General features: G+C 40.9%; 1 protein-coding gene across 1 annotated transcript in view; it reads right to left on the bottom strand.

Annotated features, from left to right (window-relative positions):
* Positions 1-18,652, bottom strand: part of ANTXR2 (ANTXR cell adhesion molecule 2) — a 147,330-nt gene that overhangs the window by 39,567 nt on the left and 89,111 nt on the right. The window contains exons 15-16 of the mRNA XM_059155773.1: positions 14,914-15,081; positions 14,529-14,609 (exon numbers count right to left, since the gene is read on the bottom strand). Of these exons, the coding sequence (XP_059011756.1) occupies positions 14,529-14,609; positions 14,914-15,081 (249 nt within the window). The remainder of the gene's footprint in view (positions 1-14,528; positions 14,610-14,913; positions 15,082-18,652) is intronic.

Genomic DNA, 18,652 nt, shown 5'->3' with positions numbered 1-18,652 from the left:
AAAAAAAAGGAAAAGAAGCTAAAGTTTGCTCTGTTTCCAAGTCTTGCTTGATCTTTATAATTCCCTGTAAAATTGCTGTTTTTATCCACATTATACTTTTTTAATTTTTTTAAATATTTTATCTATTTATTTGACAGAGAGAGATCATAAGTAGACAGAGAGGCAGGCAGAGAGAGAGAGAGGGAAGCAGGCTCCCCGCTGAGCAGAGAGCCCGATGCGGGACTCGATCCCAGGACCCTGAGATCATGACCTGAGCTGAAGGCAGAGGCTTAACCCACTGAGCCACCCAGGTGCCCCTATCCACATTATATTCTTAATGAAATATTTCTAATATACACTTGAAATACTAAAGATCTAAGAATTTGATATTAAAATAATACTAATTCAGGGTTGTTTGATTTATAAATAATATCTAAAATAAAATTTTATCTAACCAATCAAGAGTTAAGATAATTCTACTATAAGAATAAAACTATGATCAAACCATTGTCCTTAGAGATTTATATTAAAAGCATTTAAAGACTAGAGATCACCAAAAGTGTTGTCATCTAGTTAAGGGAAAAAGACCACTTAATAGAAGTGTATTTGGTTAATTTAAATCAAAGTGATTGATTTTCATTTAACATTTGTCCACTACTGATAACTCAGGTTGGAAAATCAATTTCAGAGAGACCCAATGGGAGAAGGGTTCCATGTAGTTATATATATTTAATGACAGAAACACATTAGTACTTCACTGCTTACCATAGCACTAAATAAAAGAAAATTTGTGTTTAAATTACTTTGCAGTTGTGACACAAGGCAGCAAATTGCAACATATCAAAATGACAATAGAGATAATCCAATATCTTCTCTTTTTCTGAAAGAAGAAAAGCAGTGAGAAATAGACTAGCCTTAAAAAGACAGAAAACTGGCATAAAATTTAAATGCTCTCTTAAATCTGTATTCTTTCTATTTTCTTCCATATGGAGTTATTTTTATTTAATTTATTTAAAGCATAATAGCAGCGGAGTATCCGTTATGGATCTAGAATCATAGTATCGTTATCGTTTTCCAACAGGTTTCAGAATATGGTGAGGAATATGTGCAACATTTTAGCTTTTAAAGTAACTTGTAAAATATTTGTATGTATCATTTTTTATTTTAATTCCAGTGAAGTTAACATACAGTGTTATATTAATTTCAAGTTGTTTGTGTGTAGTATTAAAATTATTGATGGGCTCGGGCACCTGGGTGGCTCAGTGCTTAAGCCTCTGCCTTATGCTCAGGTCATGATCTCAGGGTCCTGGGATCGAGTCCCGCATCGGGCTCTCTGCTCAGCAGGGAGCCTGCTTCCCCCTCTCTCTCCGCCTGCCTCTCTGCCTATTTGTGATCTCTCTGTGTCAAATAAATAAATAAAATCTTTTAAAAAATATATTGATGGGATTACAAAATGTCTAATCACTAAAAAAGTACTAATTAGTTTAGACAAGTTTGTAAACAACAGACTGAACTTTCTACTGACATAAATTTTTTTATTCATCAGAATTTACTAAAGCCTGCTAAGAGACAGTGCACAATGTCCTGGGGATAGCCGTGTGAACGCTGTGGGGAAAGTCCTGTCTTCATATCACTGGCTTGGTTCAAATTAGGGGAAAAAAGACAAGACTGCTAGAATTCAAAGATGTCTTTGTGATCACTTTTTTCTCTATATACACATCAGAAAACTGAAGACCAGAGAGAAGAGGCAATTTGTGCTGGATTTAAAGCTAATCAATGACAGTATAGGGATCTAAGCCTCTGGATTCCCAATGTAATGATCTTACCAATATGTCACCAAGGGCTTTAGGACTTCTGTAATCCTGCTTCTTCTCATAATTTACTTCCCTAATCCCCAAGTTCTTGTCCCAGGCTAGAACATTAGTGTTCCTGGAATACACAGATATGCCCGACCTCTTGTGCCTTTGACCGTGGTCTTCTTTCTGGAGCGTGGAACTGCAGGCCCGGGGGAAAAAGATAAATTACACAACTTCTCAGGTCCTCTATGACGTAAAAGATCCTTATCAACTTTTGGAGAACTCTACTGCCACTTCTAAATGTTCTCTTCTATTTACAGATGCATGCAAAAGTGAATGTACATTACATAGAGACGGAATAACGTGCATGCGGTCTGTATATATTCCAAAACAATTTATTGATATGGACATTGATACAAAATTAATAATTTCTGTATCAAAAGAACCAGATTCAAAACTGAAATTTTAAAAGTACTTCCCGACCTGTGTAATTGTCTTAATTCGGTCAGTTATTGTCTGAACAGGAAGGAAAAGAAAGCATTGCCCTGAGAAACGACAGCAGGGCGAAACGGAGCGCTCACTGAACCAGAACCGGAAAACGTGGGTTTGAATCCAGGTTCTATTATTTTCCAGCAACATAACCTCGGGAAATTCACTAAACACCTCAGTCTCACACTCTTCATGTCTAATATGGGAATACTACAGACACCTCACTCTGAGCACAATGAAGTGTTGGATATACTGAACAGAACTGTTAGCTGGATTTGAGTTCTGAATCTTTCCTATGAAGGACTCCCCCTGGGTGGTGGGGTTATGGACATTGGGGAGGGTATGTGCTATGGTGAGTGCTGTGAAGTGCGTAAGCCTGACGATTCACAGACCTGTACCCCTGGGGATAAATAATACATTAGATGTCAATAGAAAAATTTAAAATTGTTTTTAAAAAAAGGGAAGATTTCCTCTTTCCTGAAGTAAGCAGTGCCCTCAACAAGTACCGGCAGTGCTGCCCCACTAGATGCATAAACACTCAAGTACGCATGAACATACGCACATGAACACACACATACATTCATGTACACTGGTATCACACACCTGAGCTGCATTTATCTATCTACATATCCCTAAGACGCAAGGAAGAAAACCCCTGAAAAATCAAGATAAATATCTGAAGCCATGAAACTCTTTTTTGGTCGCTAATAAACCTAAACTGATATCAAACCTTTAGCAAAAAAAGAAAAAAAAAAAAAGAATAGAATTCCTACTGGAAAAAGTGTTACCTTATCCAAGAAACCCCTTGACTTCTTGACAATCCACGAGACTTGCTATTTCAAAATTTTTGTATGATTCTTTCTCGTGAGTCATAATGAAAGGACTATAGACAAAGACAAAAACATTGATAAAGGGGCTAAGCTCTACAGGAGAACACAAATTATCTCCACTCTTGTCGCAAATTGATTTGAGAACCTTTCAAGAGGATCATGTTACTGCCCAGCTCCAATCCCTTACTGGCTGTCCACGAACTATAAATTAAGAGCTAAGCTGTTGACATATGCACATTTTTGCTTGTCTCTCCAATAATTATTGTGTATAAAAATAAATAGGTGAATAAATAAATACTATTTCACTTTCATGCTTTTTCTTATTTACATTTAGAGCTAATATAAAAGAAGAAAACAGGCACCTGGGTGGCTCATTTGGTTAAGCCACAGACTTCCAGCTCAGGTCATGATCCCAGAGTCCTGGGATCGAGTCCCACATCGGGCTCTCTGCTTAGCAGGGACCCTGCTTCTCCCTCTGACCTTCTCCCCTCTCATGCTCTCTCTCACTCTCTCTCTCTTTCAAATAAATAAATAAAATCTTTTTTAAAAATGAAAAGAAGAAAACATTGCTGCAAAGAATAAACATATATGTCTCAAGCCAAATCCGTGATTTCAAATTTGTAGACACTAATATTTAAGTCGCTGACTATAACTTGCTACTGAAGTTTAGTTCACAGTCGTCAGAAGTTAGTTATACATGTAAAAACTAATTTATTGCGTTGCATATTTTCACTGAAGCCCTCTTTGTTTTTGTTTTTTATTTTGCATGGAGAACATGAGATTTAATCCTGAAACCGTATTCTTAAATTTTGATTCTTATGTGCTTTTACAGATTTAATCTGGAAGAATTGCAAGTCATTTTTCTATAGCCAAAATATTCATAATAGAGTTTTCTGTGATTTCACATTTTAAAGTATCACAGAATAATAACACAGATCTAATAGTGAAAGAGTAACCCGACAAACATGAATGGAACAGCTAGGGGGGAAAACAAAAGAGATTTTAAGTAGATGTCTTAGTCATTTCAAGGGTCAGTTTCATTCCAAATGATTAATGCCTCACGGTAGTGGCGTAGGCAACCTTACAAACATATAATTTGCAGCTTATTATTTAAATAAACACTTGACTTTCCTATTGCATGTGTTTCAGAGGAATAATCTTTCTTCCTCGTTTTTCATGTTTTTCCTCTTTCTGCTCCTGATGCTCCCTCCTTCTATTCTAGCCCATAATCCGACATTTCCTCTTCGGTGAAGTATTTTGTATGCTAGTAACCATGAAAGTAATATCATTCAGATTTACTGCTGATGCTGTACCTAGGGATTTTATTTGGATTTATTGTTACTTATCTATAATTCCTAACTGCCCTACAGTAACTGTCAAAAGGTGAAGGCCTGAATATTAACCCAGGGAAATGTTTGAAAGATGTAAATGAAAATATTTATGTAAGTCTCTCTCTCTCTCTCTCTCACACACACACATACACACACACCCTACTCTCCCTCCTAAACCTCTTATCTCATAAAAGAGCATCTGATGCCAAAGCCTGAACAGTGCATTAAAGGCTTAACTTCAGTATTAATAACTCAGATTTAAAACTCTTGACAATTAATTAAGATTAATGACAGAAGTCACCCCCTTTTCCTCAGTGTGACGCCTCCTCCTATCCCTTCAATTCCTCATTCCTGTAACCATTCCACGCTCACTTCAGGCTGTGAAAACCCAAGGTCCTAAAAGTTTGTTCCTGTTCTCTGTTGCCTTTTGTATCTGAGATTAACGAAGTAGACATTAGCAAATTTACAACCAACAGCTCAGACAGCTGGCCTACTTTAAGCAGTTAATGGAAAAGGAACTAATCTAGTTAAGAGCATAAGACTAGTTCATAAATCTGGATTCAGAGGACAGATAAAGCCATCACACCTCTTCTGGAGAGTATGAACTGAATTCAATCATCAGCCCTCTTCTCTCTGCTCCGAAGAGCCAGCATCTCCATGAACTGGACCAACACGGCGCTCAGAGCTAGAATAAGCCACATACAGCCCTGCACAGAGACGATTATAGAAGAGACTGCCTGCCATTAATATACGATGTCACTGGGACAAACAGATCTAGCAAGAACTCCAGTCGCTGAAAACTCTTCTTGGATCAAATGCTCAGCAAAGACTAAATCTGATTTAGAAAAAGAGGAGAACAGGGGCGCCTGGGTGGCTCAGTGGGTTAAGCCTCTGCCTTCACTCAGGTCATGGTCTCAGGGTCCTGGGATCGAGCCCCGCATCGGGCTCTCTGCTCAGCGGGGAGCCTGCTTCCTCCTCTCTCTCTGCCTGCCTCTCTGCCTACTTGTGATCTCTGCCTGTCAAATAAATAAATAAAATCTTAAAAGAGAGAGAGAACAATACAACTGCAAACAACAACATATGAAACATATCCTGACAAAGAGAATTAATAAAAATGATAACCTTTTATCCATTCAGAATTCCACCCAAAAGAAAATGGTGTCTTGTTTTTGTAACTCAGGAAATGTGCAGTAGATTGAATTATAAATTAATTATCATCCAAAATGATAAATCTCAGCCCCACATAAATAACACTTTTATATATCAGCATCCTCAGCCATATCTTTATAAGAAGTAACTCAAATTTATCAAATTTCAGAACTGCTCTGAAGTCTTAATTTTCTTAGTAGCTTAGTCTCAGGGGAAGAATCATGAACCTAAAATCATAAGTCCTGATAACAAAAATTCTAAAGTGTATAAAGTCAAAATGATGTATCTCCTGAGAATCACTAGAGTTTAACGCATATATTCATCAATAGCTTATTGTTTTGCATTATAGTGAAATATTGTGATTTGCTGGCCTAAGATTCCATATGCAGAATTAGAAAGCTAATGTCTTGACCCTGTTCATTGAGTTGCGGAAACCATCGACTTAGATACATGAGATGAAGCGTAGAGGGAACAACGGCCAGAAAAGCTGTGTAGTTAGTAACCACGGTTTGGAAGCCATACGTAGAGACCTGGTGACAACAGGACACCCAAGAAGAAATTCATATACGCTCTCAGTGGTAGTTCGCAGAATTTAAGAGAGACGAGGAATTGTCTAATGATGGCAGCGAAGCAGCGCCCGTCCAGGCGCTCTCTGGAGAACACAGTGACTCGTGAGACTAACAAGAGACCAAGGATTAAACCTTAGGAGTCAACCAAAGTTAGGAGGAGGGAAAAGAGAGAAATGAATGATGTAGAGAAAGAAATCCAAGAGTAAACACACTTAACTCTAGATATAGCTTTTATCTGTACACTATAGATATAAATGTGCTATTTGAATTCTTTATTGAAATGTGTTTTACAGATTTACTTTGTTAGATAAGCAATGTAGGATATGATATATGACAAGATATCATGTGGATAACTGCATAACCATATAATCCTTTTGAGGATAGCCCATTCTCATTAGGGTAGATCTTAATGATATTTGAGTAAAATTTACTGAATTCATCATCAACTCTTCATTAAGATACCATTAGTGTCAGGAAATGGTTCTAATAGAAGAATTTACTGTAAGCAGAAAACCGTGCTTGATTTAAGAAAAAAACTGTTTGAAATCTTTAATTTTGATCCAAAACAAAAATGTGCTTAGTACTGGGGCGCCAGGGTAGCTCAGTGGGTTAAAGCCTCTGCCTTTAGCTCAGGTCATGATCCCAGGGTCTTGGGATCGAGTCGAGTCCCGCATCAGGCTCTCTGCTCCGTGGGGAGCCTGCTTCCTCCTCTCTCTCTGCCTCTCTGTCTACTTGTGATCTCTGTCTGTCAAATAAATAAAATCTTTTAAAAAAAAATGTGCTTAGTACTGGAGAAGACTCTAAAATATAGGTATAATATAAACTATTTTCAGCATACTAACCTGCTAAGAAATATTATGGAACTCTAAAGTTCTGGAAATCAGATACATTTTTTTTTCCACATTCTTGAAGTGAAAAGACCTCTCTAAGGAGAGAGATAAGAGGTACAATGGCTTTGAAATGGGAGCAAGTTTGTAAAACCTACCTCAACTTCATTAATTTTAAAAAGGGAAGAAAGAAAAAAAAAACCACTCAAGAAATTCCTTGGAACCCTTTGAAATAAAATTTTTAATCCAGTCATACAATGGTAAACAAGTGAATGCCCACCAGTATTTCTGAAACAATTTCTCTCAAAGTTTGAATAGTAAATCATTTTTACTCCATACCTGAAAGTTATATCAGTTACAAACTTCTCAGGTATTAGAGGTTGCAATTTGTTTCTGTGCAGAAGTAACAAAAACTATAAAGACACGAAGCAATTTTAAAAAGGACTTACTTAGAGATTAGAAGTGTGTATTATAAAAATCCAAGTGTTTTATTTAGAAATAAAAATTAAAGATATTTAGCAAAAAAAACTTATTTCTCCTTAAAGTATATATTTATATAATGTGTTCATATAAAATCATTTTGAAGAATAAGGGAGCAATAAAAGCTTCCTATTCAAGCCAATTTCCTTACATGAGTTACAAAGCTTTCCTTAAACTAAACTTACAAATGGGGGTCTGGTAGACATGAAGGCACCAACATAATGTACTTTGTTAAAATAATAAACTGTCTACAAAATTTAATACATTTTTTTCTCCCGTTGGCCTGGGTCCTTTGAGCTCTACATTGAAAGCTGAATATTTAATATATGCAGAATAATACAGATTTTTGTAAATTATTAGAATTATAAAGTGATTTACTTAAATATATTTAATCCTCCATAATTAATATTGTAAAAGGCTACACATAAAGTACTCAAAATGGTTAAAAACAAAGGTGAAAACCTGTATCTGTGCTGACATTTCTGCTCCCAGATGGATGATTTAATCGTTGTCCTCAAGATGTTCTACAGCAATCCTGTATATTAAGGCTAAGAAAATAATGTATTTAGCCCTGGACAACCAATATTAAGTCTCAATATTTTTGAAGTATTGTTTTAGTGTGCCAGAACTCACTGATGATTTTTTTAAAAAGCTTGTTTCTAAGATCAGCACATTAATTTCAGAAGAGGGTATTTACACTAATATAGTAATTTTTGTCTCTTGACCTTCAAAAGCTGGTTGACCAATTTTAACCAAGAAATCTAACCAAGAAAATCTAAACTTATAAGTCAATACATAATATATGTATGAGGCCAGTAAATCCAAATTATGCTTGGCTTGGGGGGTTAAGAAGCCAATTAAGTATCCAGGTTCTATTTATACTTTCTTTGAAGAAATAAGTCTTTTTTGGTAGTAATTTAAATTATTACAGTTCACATATTTTATATTTCAGTTTAGGGAGCCAAACTGAACCAGTACTTTTGCCTGCTTTTATCTATAATTAAGAGACAGTTTTATTTAACCTAAGAAATAGTATCAAAAAAGTAATCTATTTCCTGAAATTATTATTTTCCACTGAAACAGGCATTAGTTGATAACACCATACTGAGAAAATATGTTCTACATGGATCTACACAGATATATTTAGAGTAAACATACACACACACATATCCACACATACTCAGTGGGATTGCAGGAATAATGGCACGTCCGTGTGTTATTCAAGTAAAAATTTATCTTTCAAATACGTATAAGCCAAAGCTAATTACTTCTACTAATTTAAGCAGGATATTTCAGGTATTTTAAGGGTGCCCCAAATATAGACAAGAGATAATCCGAATGAAAGACAGCATATATAAGACAAAGGCTAGGAAACTGACGGTAGTTTTTTCCCAATCGTGTCAATCACAATTGGTTTCAACCATCATATAAAATTTCAGATCTTACAAAAATAAAAGGTAAGCAATCACTTGAGTATTAAAAAAAAAAAAAAAAAAAAAAAAAACTTGATATTTTCCTCTATTCTTTCGTTGAAGGACTCAAAAAAGAAAAGGTGTGAAGCTACCCGGAACATTCTGTGTACACGAGGCCTCAATGACCCAGCCTAAAATAAAGGGTTTTCTTACAGCTCTTAAAAAATCTACTGCAAAGTCCAGCTACAGGACACAAAATATTAAGAAGGAAGCTAACACCTAAGTGTAAAAACGCACTCCCTAGCAGCGGAAGTCCAAGCACTGAAAACATCTGAAATATCAGATCGCTTGAGGGAAGGTTTCAATCTGTTCAGAAACACCCACGGGTGGTTCACACTTCGCAGATGCCACGGGGAGCGCAAAGGCAGGGGCACAGGCCCTCTCCCAGCAGAAGGCGATTCGGTCTGAAGATGGAGTGTCTAAGAGCCCGAGCGCTGGGTGAGGGAAGCAGCTGGCCCTCACCCTGCTCCGGGGGGTCGGAGCGTGGAAGCAGCTGCCCTGGGAGGCCGGTCGGCTCCTTCCCCACCGGAGACCTCAGCAGCAGGACGCGCGGCCAAGGGAGCGAGGGCCCGAAGCAGAGGTGGGAACAAGGGGGCCGCCGTCCTCGCTCGCCCTTGAGGTCACCTGGTTTCTCCCGAGCCTTTTAAATGAACCTGTGCTTTGTTCTCAGATATGTTTTTTCTTTTCGTATAGACTTTTTTAAAACCAGAGGACAGACATTGGGCTCTGGCAAAAGGACTGCATTTTTGAAAGCAGCTACCGTCCATCTTTCCAAACCCGAAAATGCTACCTGCGCAACGAAGCAAGTCCTCCTCGCGCAATACCCGTGGCTTAACTGGAAACGCACTAGGCGCCTCTGCGGCTCCTGCGACCGCGGACGGAGGCAGCTCGGCCGTCCTCGAGCATCTCCCCCAGGCCGCTGTCCCCGGCTGCTCGCGCTGCAGAGGACGCCTTTGCCTTAGCGCCCAGGGACCCTGCAGGGGTCCCTCAGGTGAGGGCGCCCGAATTGCCTTCAAACTAACGGTTGGCACGAGCACAGACTATTGCGTGGCCGCACCCTGGAGACCGCACTGAAACGCCGCGTCGTGGGAGCGTGCGGGGGTCACGGTCTTTGCCAGGTTCCAGCTCGGAGCGCACGTTCCGCAGCCCTTGCCGGCCGCACCTGCGAGACAGAGCGGGAAACGCCCCAGAAAGAAACATGCCTGAACCTGCAATCCTGGCTTCTGACTTGACGTTTTACTTTAATATCCAAAAAGCCAACGGGCTTTTCTAAATCTTGTTTTGCTAAAAATGCGCATCCGTCCGAAAATCCTCTCCCTCACGCCCCGGGGTGAGAAGTCGCGACGCCGGCTTGAAAGCGGAGCGTGGACCCGCCCGGACCCACCCGCCCAGCGCGGCCCCGGCCCTTCCCCTGCGGCGCCCGGGTCCACGCGGCCGAAGGTGAGCGCAACCTGGGCGCGGCCCGGACGCCCCCGGAGAGGAAACCGGTCGGTGGAGCCGCTCCGCGGCCGGCCGCTCTTCCCTCCGCGCCGCCAGCAGCCCCCGCCCTCCGCAGCGGCCCGCGCGGGATGCACCGACCCCTTGTTGTCGCACAACAAACGCCGCTTTGAAACGCGGGCGCGCCCCCGCCGCGCTCCGCAGCCCGTTTGATGCGCGCCTTCAAACGCGCCCGGGGCTCCGCGGCGGCGGCTGGCGCGGGGGCCGCAATCTGGACGCGCGGCCCTCCCCCGCCCCCCCGGACCCGCGGCGGCAGATGCTGCGGCGCCGCGCGGTCTCCGGAGCCGCCCCGCGCCCGCGCCCCCCAGCGCCGCCGAGGCGGGCGCCGTCAGATCTCTGTTTGCGCCCAAGGCGAGCCGCGGAGCCCAGCTGCGTCCGCCCGCGCTCGCGCCTTTGGTGTCTCGGGCCTCCGGGCAGCGCGCGCGGGGCCGGGACGGCGCAGCCTCCGCGGACGGCCGGGCCAGCCGCCGCCGCCCGCACCCCGCGCCCCGGGCCCGCGCCTGAGCCGGGGGTGGGGAGAGGGGGGCGCGGCGCCGCCGGAGCATCCCCTCCCCGCACGAGGGAGCGCGCGGCGCCGTCGGAGCATCCCCCCCCCCCCCGCACATGGGAGCGGTTGGTGCCGTCGGGGCGCGGCGGGGCAACCGGGGTCCGCCGAGCCCCGCGCCACGTGCTCCTCGCGCCGAACCCCCGGAGGCCGCGCCCGCGGGACGCAGCTTCCAGGTCAGACACAGGACGGTTGTCCCGCGCCACGACGCGCCGAGGACCCCGCGCTACGGGGGAGCCTCCGCCCAGCCCGGCCGCCGCCGTGTTGCGGTCTCCGCGCGGCCTCGGCTCGCCGGCCCCGTGTGTTGGGTTTCAAGACCGACGACGACTCCGGTAACGCTCGCGAAGGACACGCGCTCTTGCTGGTCTCGACAACACGGAGCCACTGCCTCGCCTCCCGCGACCCGAAACGCCTCCAGGGCCTCCGCTGGCTCCGGCACCGCACACGCCGCTTTGGACGCGTGGCCGGGCGGCCCCTCCGACACGTGCAGGCCGGGCCGGCACAGGCTTCGTGAGCTCCGGAAAATACATAATTTGCAAAACTTTTCACCCACTAATATGCTGATAAGAAAGTTTCTTCTAAAAAGACTGTCCTGAATAGCTAATAACATCTGCCCACTGCGCTGCTCCACACGCCAAGACCAACGTTTGGCGGCGACGGAGGTCTCTGACCTAAGCTAATACGACACTACCTACCAATTTCCTAATATTCAATGGGAAAATTTAATGGAACAATAGGTTTGTGAAATAAAAGTGATTAAGTTTGGAAGGACAATGATTATCCCTACTCTATATGCCTATAAAGTACACACACACGAAACCGTTCATGACAGTCCTAGTAACCCAACATATTTTAATTAAGTACTGACAGGATTCATAGGAGTAAGACTGAAGATAGGATTTTACCCTTCCATGTGCTAAGGTATCCAATCACAGGTCAATACGAGTACCTAAAGCTGTCCGAAAAACCCCTAGACCAGTTTCCCCAATCAGTGGTTCCACTCTGGGTTACCTGGAGTGTGCGACCCAAAGAGCCAGAGAAGCGGGAACCACTGCCACTTGCACATCTTGGTCTCCTAAACTGAAAATGTTCTCTATTCCATGTAATCTAGGAGACAATCCAGGTCTACACATACTGAACTCGTGAAAAATCAGTCCATCTAATTTTTGAGGGCTTAACTAGCCACAGTAAGTAGAAGGTAATGATGACCCATGATCTTCTTCTCATGCATAAACAAAGCGTTACCAAAGCAAATCATCCCATTTTAATATCATCCACCAAATGTACGTCAAAATTAGCAGTGCAAAATATGCTCTACATCCTGATTCTTTTTCTACCTCTGGGTCCTCTTTTTCTCACTAGGTAAATCACTTTGTTTCTCAATTGAAAGATACTATAATGGCAAAAAGGTATTGGAATTTAAGAAATATTATTGCTCTTTTTTCAAATCAAATTTGTGGGATGCTCATGAGTCCATACAGATTATGCCTCTGCACCATGCAACCGTGATTTTATATAAATGAGTAATTAAATATTACTTTTTTGGATGATATTATATGATGTATTTCAGTTCCTGTAAAGTCTTTTAAAGTTGACCAACTCATTTACTAAGATTACGTGTCTTATGAGTGGTCAGATTTTGGGGAGACACAAATATCACAGAGTCCCATGGCTGCCCTTGTCGGTAACAATATTTACTGTGCTCCTGAGGATAAGAATAGAGCGACTGAAGAGCTTCATTCATGCAAAAGAAGCCAAAAAGAAAATTAGCAGAGAATGTAAGAAATGCATAAACTAGTATAAAAATTAGCAAACCTGCAAATGAAAGCCAGCCTGCCTTCCTGCCTTCCATCTGTCCATCCATTCATCCATCCAGCCATCCTCATCGTCCTATTTGTTTCTTCTCGAAAACACTTCCCACCAGGCCTTTCACTTTCTATTAGCCACAGTGGTCTGGTAACAAAAGACGCTCCTTCATACACCACCTGTGTCATCTCTACCTGTTGTCCAAGCAAAGGATAAGCGATCCGTGGGGAATTCTCAAACTGGACTTCCGAAATGGTTGAACTCAGATGTTTTTTAAAATGACCCTCAGTTCACAGAAGTAAAATTTTAAAGATGTATATATTTTTGTATATGACGCACCACGCTAAAGTGTGTAACACTGAACATAACTTAGTTTGGCGCCGCAAAATAGCTACTAATTGCTTTGATCATTCCATCCTTGAAAAAACAGCCTATTGCACCTGACTGAACTTCAGCTCCTCTGAAGTTGAGGTGAATAAAGTTCACTCACTTCCGAGTTGGTGATCAGGAGGATGGTCAGGGCGGCACACAACGAAATGATCCTGTTCTTGCTAACAGTGTTGTGTCTGAACCAAACCTGTCCGCAGTTACATAAGAAAATGTCTTCAGCAATTTTTCTTACAGTGACAAAAAATAGTGCTAATATATTAAAGAAATCATAACACTAAAGGAATTCTAGCCAAATTTCCATAAACAAAAAAACATCAAATAGGCTTCTTGGGTAGGAAAAATGTATACACATGTATGTGTGTGTACGTATTTTTTTAATGTGAGTGTATGTATATCTCACCATGGCAGATTTCTAGGATGCTTTACAGTCTCCCCTTATCCACAGGCGATATACCCCAAGATCCCCAATGGATGTATGAAACCACAGACAGTATGGAATCCTATGTACACTTTGTTCAAACCCATACATACACACCTATGATAAAGTTTAATTTATAAATTAAGTGCAGTGAGAGATTAGCAAAAATGCCTAATAATAAAATAGAAAAATTACAGTGGTACACTGTAATGAAAGTTATGTAAATGTGGTCTTCCTCTCAGAATATCATTGTCCTGCACCTACCCTTCTTCTTGTGATGCTGTGAGATGAGAAAATGTCTGTGTGACGAGAGGAAGTGAGATGAATGACAGAGTCATTGTGATGTGCCCTCAGGCTGCTCTTGGCCCTCTGGCCGTAAATCAGAAGGATTATCGGCCTCTGGGCCACGGCTGACTACAGGTGACGGGAACAGTGGCTGAGGCAGGACTACCAAAAGACACTTTGATATATTTAAGAAATTAGCTTGCATAAGTGTTGAAAGCACAGAAATATATATTTATACCTGACAGAACAGGAGGCTCTGTCTGTTCCCTGGGCCTCACTGTCGGTAAACAGTAGAGAAAGACTCCAACGACTAATCCCAAGTCTGTCCTTCCCACTTGGGAAAGTGGCAAAACCTCAGAATGTGATGTCCCAGTCCCAGTCAAAGGCTGAAGCAATGAGCGCGCTTATTGGAGTATGTGTAGACAGACCAGAATGTGTACGTGTTCCTTGAGAAGGGACTCGTGGTAAACCATGGTTCGAAGATGTTTTCTAACAGTAGATGATCATTTATTAAGCGCCCCATGTAATAGGAACTTGCACACAACAATAACTTGTTCCTTCCCCAAGAGTAGGGAAAGCTTTAAGTTCTTTGTGATTATTACTTCACCACCTCTGTCATACTGACCCAGGCACTCCGCTCCTGGCCACCGCACCCCACATACAAACCTCGTCGCCTTGCTGAGGCCGCATCAGGGAAACCCGGTCGTACTGCTGTCTCAGCAGCGCCCAGAGCGCGTCCAGACGACCCTGGGGGAAGCAGGATTTGTAAATGCCGAGGGCACGTATTTGACCTCTAGTCACTAAATAAAGCATTAAAATGAATACGCGAAAGTCTTCTTCTCTCCTCTCATTTCTTCCCTAACCTAAACAAACAAAAATCAATGACAAAAACGAAGTCCTTGCCACTGAGAAACAGTTAGCTGTCAGAACGGCTCATGAATGGCTCCTGGACACTTGGTCCTCCCTTACCTGGGGACTGTGGGGTCTAAAGAGGTCATTGCTTCTCTAGCTACAGCCTCTCAGTTAAGTCACAGAAAACTTAGACACTGACCTTAATTGGCGTGTACCACTTCGTCTGAGGAGCCTGGTATGTGGGTTTGGGCCGAGGCGGTCTTGGTCTGACAGGTTCCTCCACTTCTTCGGGAATCTTCACCACAGCGTTCTTGGCTTTCTCTAGCCTCGCACCTTCCTCCGTAGATCCTTTATCCCCCCAACGAACCTTTAACACAAAGGGAAGACACTTGTACCAGACGTCGAGTGTCCTGGAAGAACACACTTATTTAGCAGATGGTCCTCGGGTTCACCATCTTGGAGTAAAGAGATGCGCAGCACCAACTCTAACTTCCTCCTCTTCTGGGACTTCATTAGGTCTGTTCCCCATCTCGCTAAACACTTACCGTATGCACTGATGGCCGTGGGGGAGGGGACGATGACGGGCAGCTACTATGTGACAACTGCCTTTACTCCGTACCCAAAAAATGCGATGAGATAGACACTATGGATACTCTAGTTTCTTCCTTCCAGTTGAGGAAACCGAGACACAGAAAGGTTAAGTGATGTGCCCAAAGCCACACAGCCAGCAAGTGACAGGGCAGGGATGTGAACCTAAAATAAGTCAGTAAGTTTCAAATAGGCTTGAATTCCACAAGCGTACTTTATTAGTATTTCACAAATGTATTTTATACAAAGGACTCAACTGTTCCAAACTTTTCATCAAACTTTGATCAACACACAGTTGAAAAGTATGATTGAAACATTTAGCCTTTAGAAGTAAAAAATATTTTGTGATTTTTCTTTACTTTTCTAAACTCGACTTTGTGAAGTAGCTTTCAGTCTTTAGTTCTGAGCTCACCTTAATATGGTTATTTGACATACCAGCTTTTCCTTGAGGAAGGCAAATCTGAAAAGGCTCTGCACTGAGAAGAAAAATTCAGGGGCACTAGAGAATGCCACAAATTTTAGGGTATTGCCTTCTCTATAGAGTCTAAATAAATATATACTTATATATATATATATATATATATTTATTTATTTATATATTATAAATATATATAAATATACATATAAGTATAAATATATATTTATTTACTAAATAAATAAGTATATAGAGAGACTCTATAGAGAGCCTAAATAAATAAATATATATTTATTAGACTCTCTATAGAGTCTAAATAAATATATTATAAATATATATTATATTTATATATAAATATATATTTATATGTATATTATATATTTATATATTACATATACTTATATATTTATATATTATATATATAATTTTATATAAACTAATTATATGTAAACTATAGAGTCAAATTATTGTTTTCCTTATTCTCCAATGAACAGGAATTAAGAGCAAAATCTGAGCTGAGCTTTATCTCCTTATAGGCAAGGTCTTGGCTGTGACCCCTAGAGAAAGACATCATCCAGCAGGAGCGTGGAGAAGACCTACAAAAGCCAAGGACGTTCACAGAGACGACAAAGATGAGGGAAGTGAAACTGCAAAGAACTACAAATGCCTGTCCAGGACACAGGGACTCACCAGAATTACGTGATCTCCACAAAGGGAAAGAAAACTGAATACCTTGTAAAGCATTTTAATGACCTGAGTTCGTGGTTAGGGATACAAGGATTACCGTCCACAGGAAGAACTACCCAAGGCTTCTTGATAAGGCTTACTTAGATGTTTTTACCCTTTTTACTACAATTTTAGAATAGGCTTTTAAACTCAAGTGGACCCTGTTGAGTCATTAAAATGTACCTGCATCTTTCAGCGTGATCAGTGGTACTAGAATGTTTTTTATGAGGTTGTTAAAATTGTTTTAAACACCATTAAACCTTGAGAGCTAGCTAGTTGGCTTTCTTTCCAGAGCAATGACCTTCTCTTTTAATCACAGTGTCTTCATCTAGATAAACTGAAACTTAGGAAATCTTTAGATATGGTTAAACTGAGCTAAAAAACTCTAAAACCAGGATATATACACATACATATATATGTAGACATACATCTATACATGTAGACATACATATATACACATACATATGTATGTATGTGTATATATCCTGTATATACACATACATATGTATGTATGTGTATATATCCTGGCAGTTGTGAAGTCTCAGTTTTAAGGGAAAAAACAAAAAGCAAAAAAAGATACACAGTTAACTCACCAAATAAATGTCGTAACTCAGAAAAGTAATTCAGAATAAAAATGTAAGTAGATAAATGTTACATCTATTTAGAAATTACGGATGTAACATATACAGCATCCTAGCCTAGCCTTCACAGCTGCTACTGTAGAGGTGAGGGCAATCATAGTCTTCCTCCCAGAATCACTGGAACAGTTCTCAGATAAAGAACACCAAAGTGGCTGATCTGGAGGTTTTGTTTTTGTTTTTGTTTTTTTTTAAAGATTTTTTTATTTACTTATTTGAGAAAGAAAGCCCAAGCAGAGGGAGGGCAGGGGAGATGGAGACTTCTCATTGAGTGGGGAGCCCGACACAGGGCACAATCCCAGGACTCTGAGATCATGACCTGAGCTGAAGTCAGACGCTTAACCCACTGAACCACCTGACCCGGAGTTCTGACTCAGCGTATTTTAGAGACTCCCCTCTGAAACACTGTTGCTGAGGCCTAAAGAAAACTCATTAATTAAATCCTTAGTGTTAATTCATGAAGTAGCTGGTCTGTCATCCAAATCACCATCATCACAAACAACCCAATAAATAATTCTCACTCAATCCTAAAGTCTAAAATTAGGAAATATTTTGTGGATTTTTCCTAAAACTCTCAAAAGCAATTACAGGCATACCTCAGAGATACTGGGGGTTCGGTTCCAGACACAACAATAAAGCAAACAGCGTATAATAAATGAGGCAAATGAATGTTTTGGTTTCCCAGTGCATGTAAGTGTTATGTTTACACTATACTGTAGTCCATTAAGTGTGCAATAGCCTTAGTTCTAAAAAAACCAATGTACATACCTTAATTAAAAAATACTTTATTTCTAAAAATTTCTAAGCATCATCTTAGCTTTTTAGCAAGTGGTAATCACTGATCACAGATCATCATAACAAATAATAATAATGAAAAAGTTTGAAATATTGCAAGAATTACTAAGAAGTGACACAAAGACACAAAGTGAGCAAATGCCGTTGGAAAAATGACACTGATAGACTTGCTCAGTGCAGAGTTGCCACAAACCGTTAATTTGTAAAAATAACACAGTATCTGTGCAATAAAGCAGAATTCAATAAAACAAGGTATGCCTGTAAACATATATACGTTCAAATGTAACATTTTAGTATTTTAGTTTAAGCACATGGAGGTACTCAAAAAGGACAGAAAAGAATAAATTGATAAAAAAAAAAAAAGAAGTATTAGCAGAATTAATATGCCTGGCCTTTTTACTATGGAAAAAAACAAAACAAAGCAAAACAAAAAATCAAAGCGCAAGCTTGATAGCTAAATTCTTCCAACTCTACTTGGCTTTCATAATAAACCATAAAATTCCATAATTTCCAGAGAATATTTGGATGACTAGGAGGTTGTATCATAAAGGAGCAATTTCAGATTTGAGAAAAGAAACAAAAACAGTTTCACACTGAATTGGCAGAAACACACATTTGAAGTCATTAGGTATTGTGGATCAGTTGTGCTAACAGCTGTTATTAACATCAGCTCAGTTCCAGCTTTCTGCAAATTGCCGTTACCAGAGCATTTAAATATTTAATTTAAAGGAGGAGTAAGAAAAAAAAATCTATGTAAAATCCCTATCCTGGCTTAA

Source organism: Mustela lutreola, chromosome 1, assembly GCF_030435805.1.
Source record: "Mustela lutreola isolate mMusLut2 chromosome 1, mMusLut2.pri, whole genome shotgun sequence".
Taxonomy (NCBI): Eukaryota; Metazoa; Chordata; class Mammalia; order Carnivora; family Mustelidae; genus Mustela; species Mustela lutreola.
The sequence above is the reverse complement of the archived record's forward strand: the minus strand, read 5'-3'. Positions and strand labels throughout refer to the sequence as shown.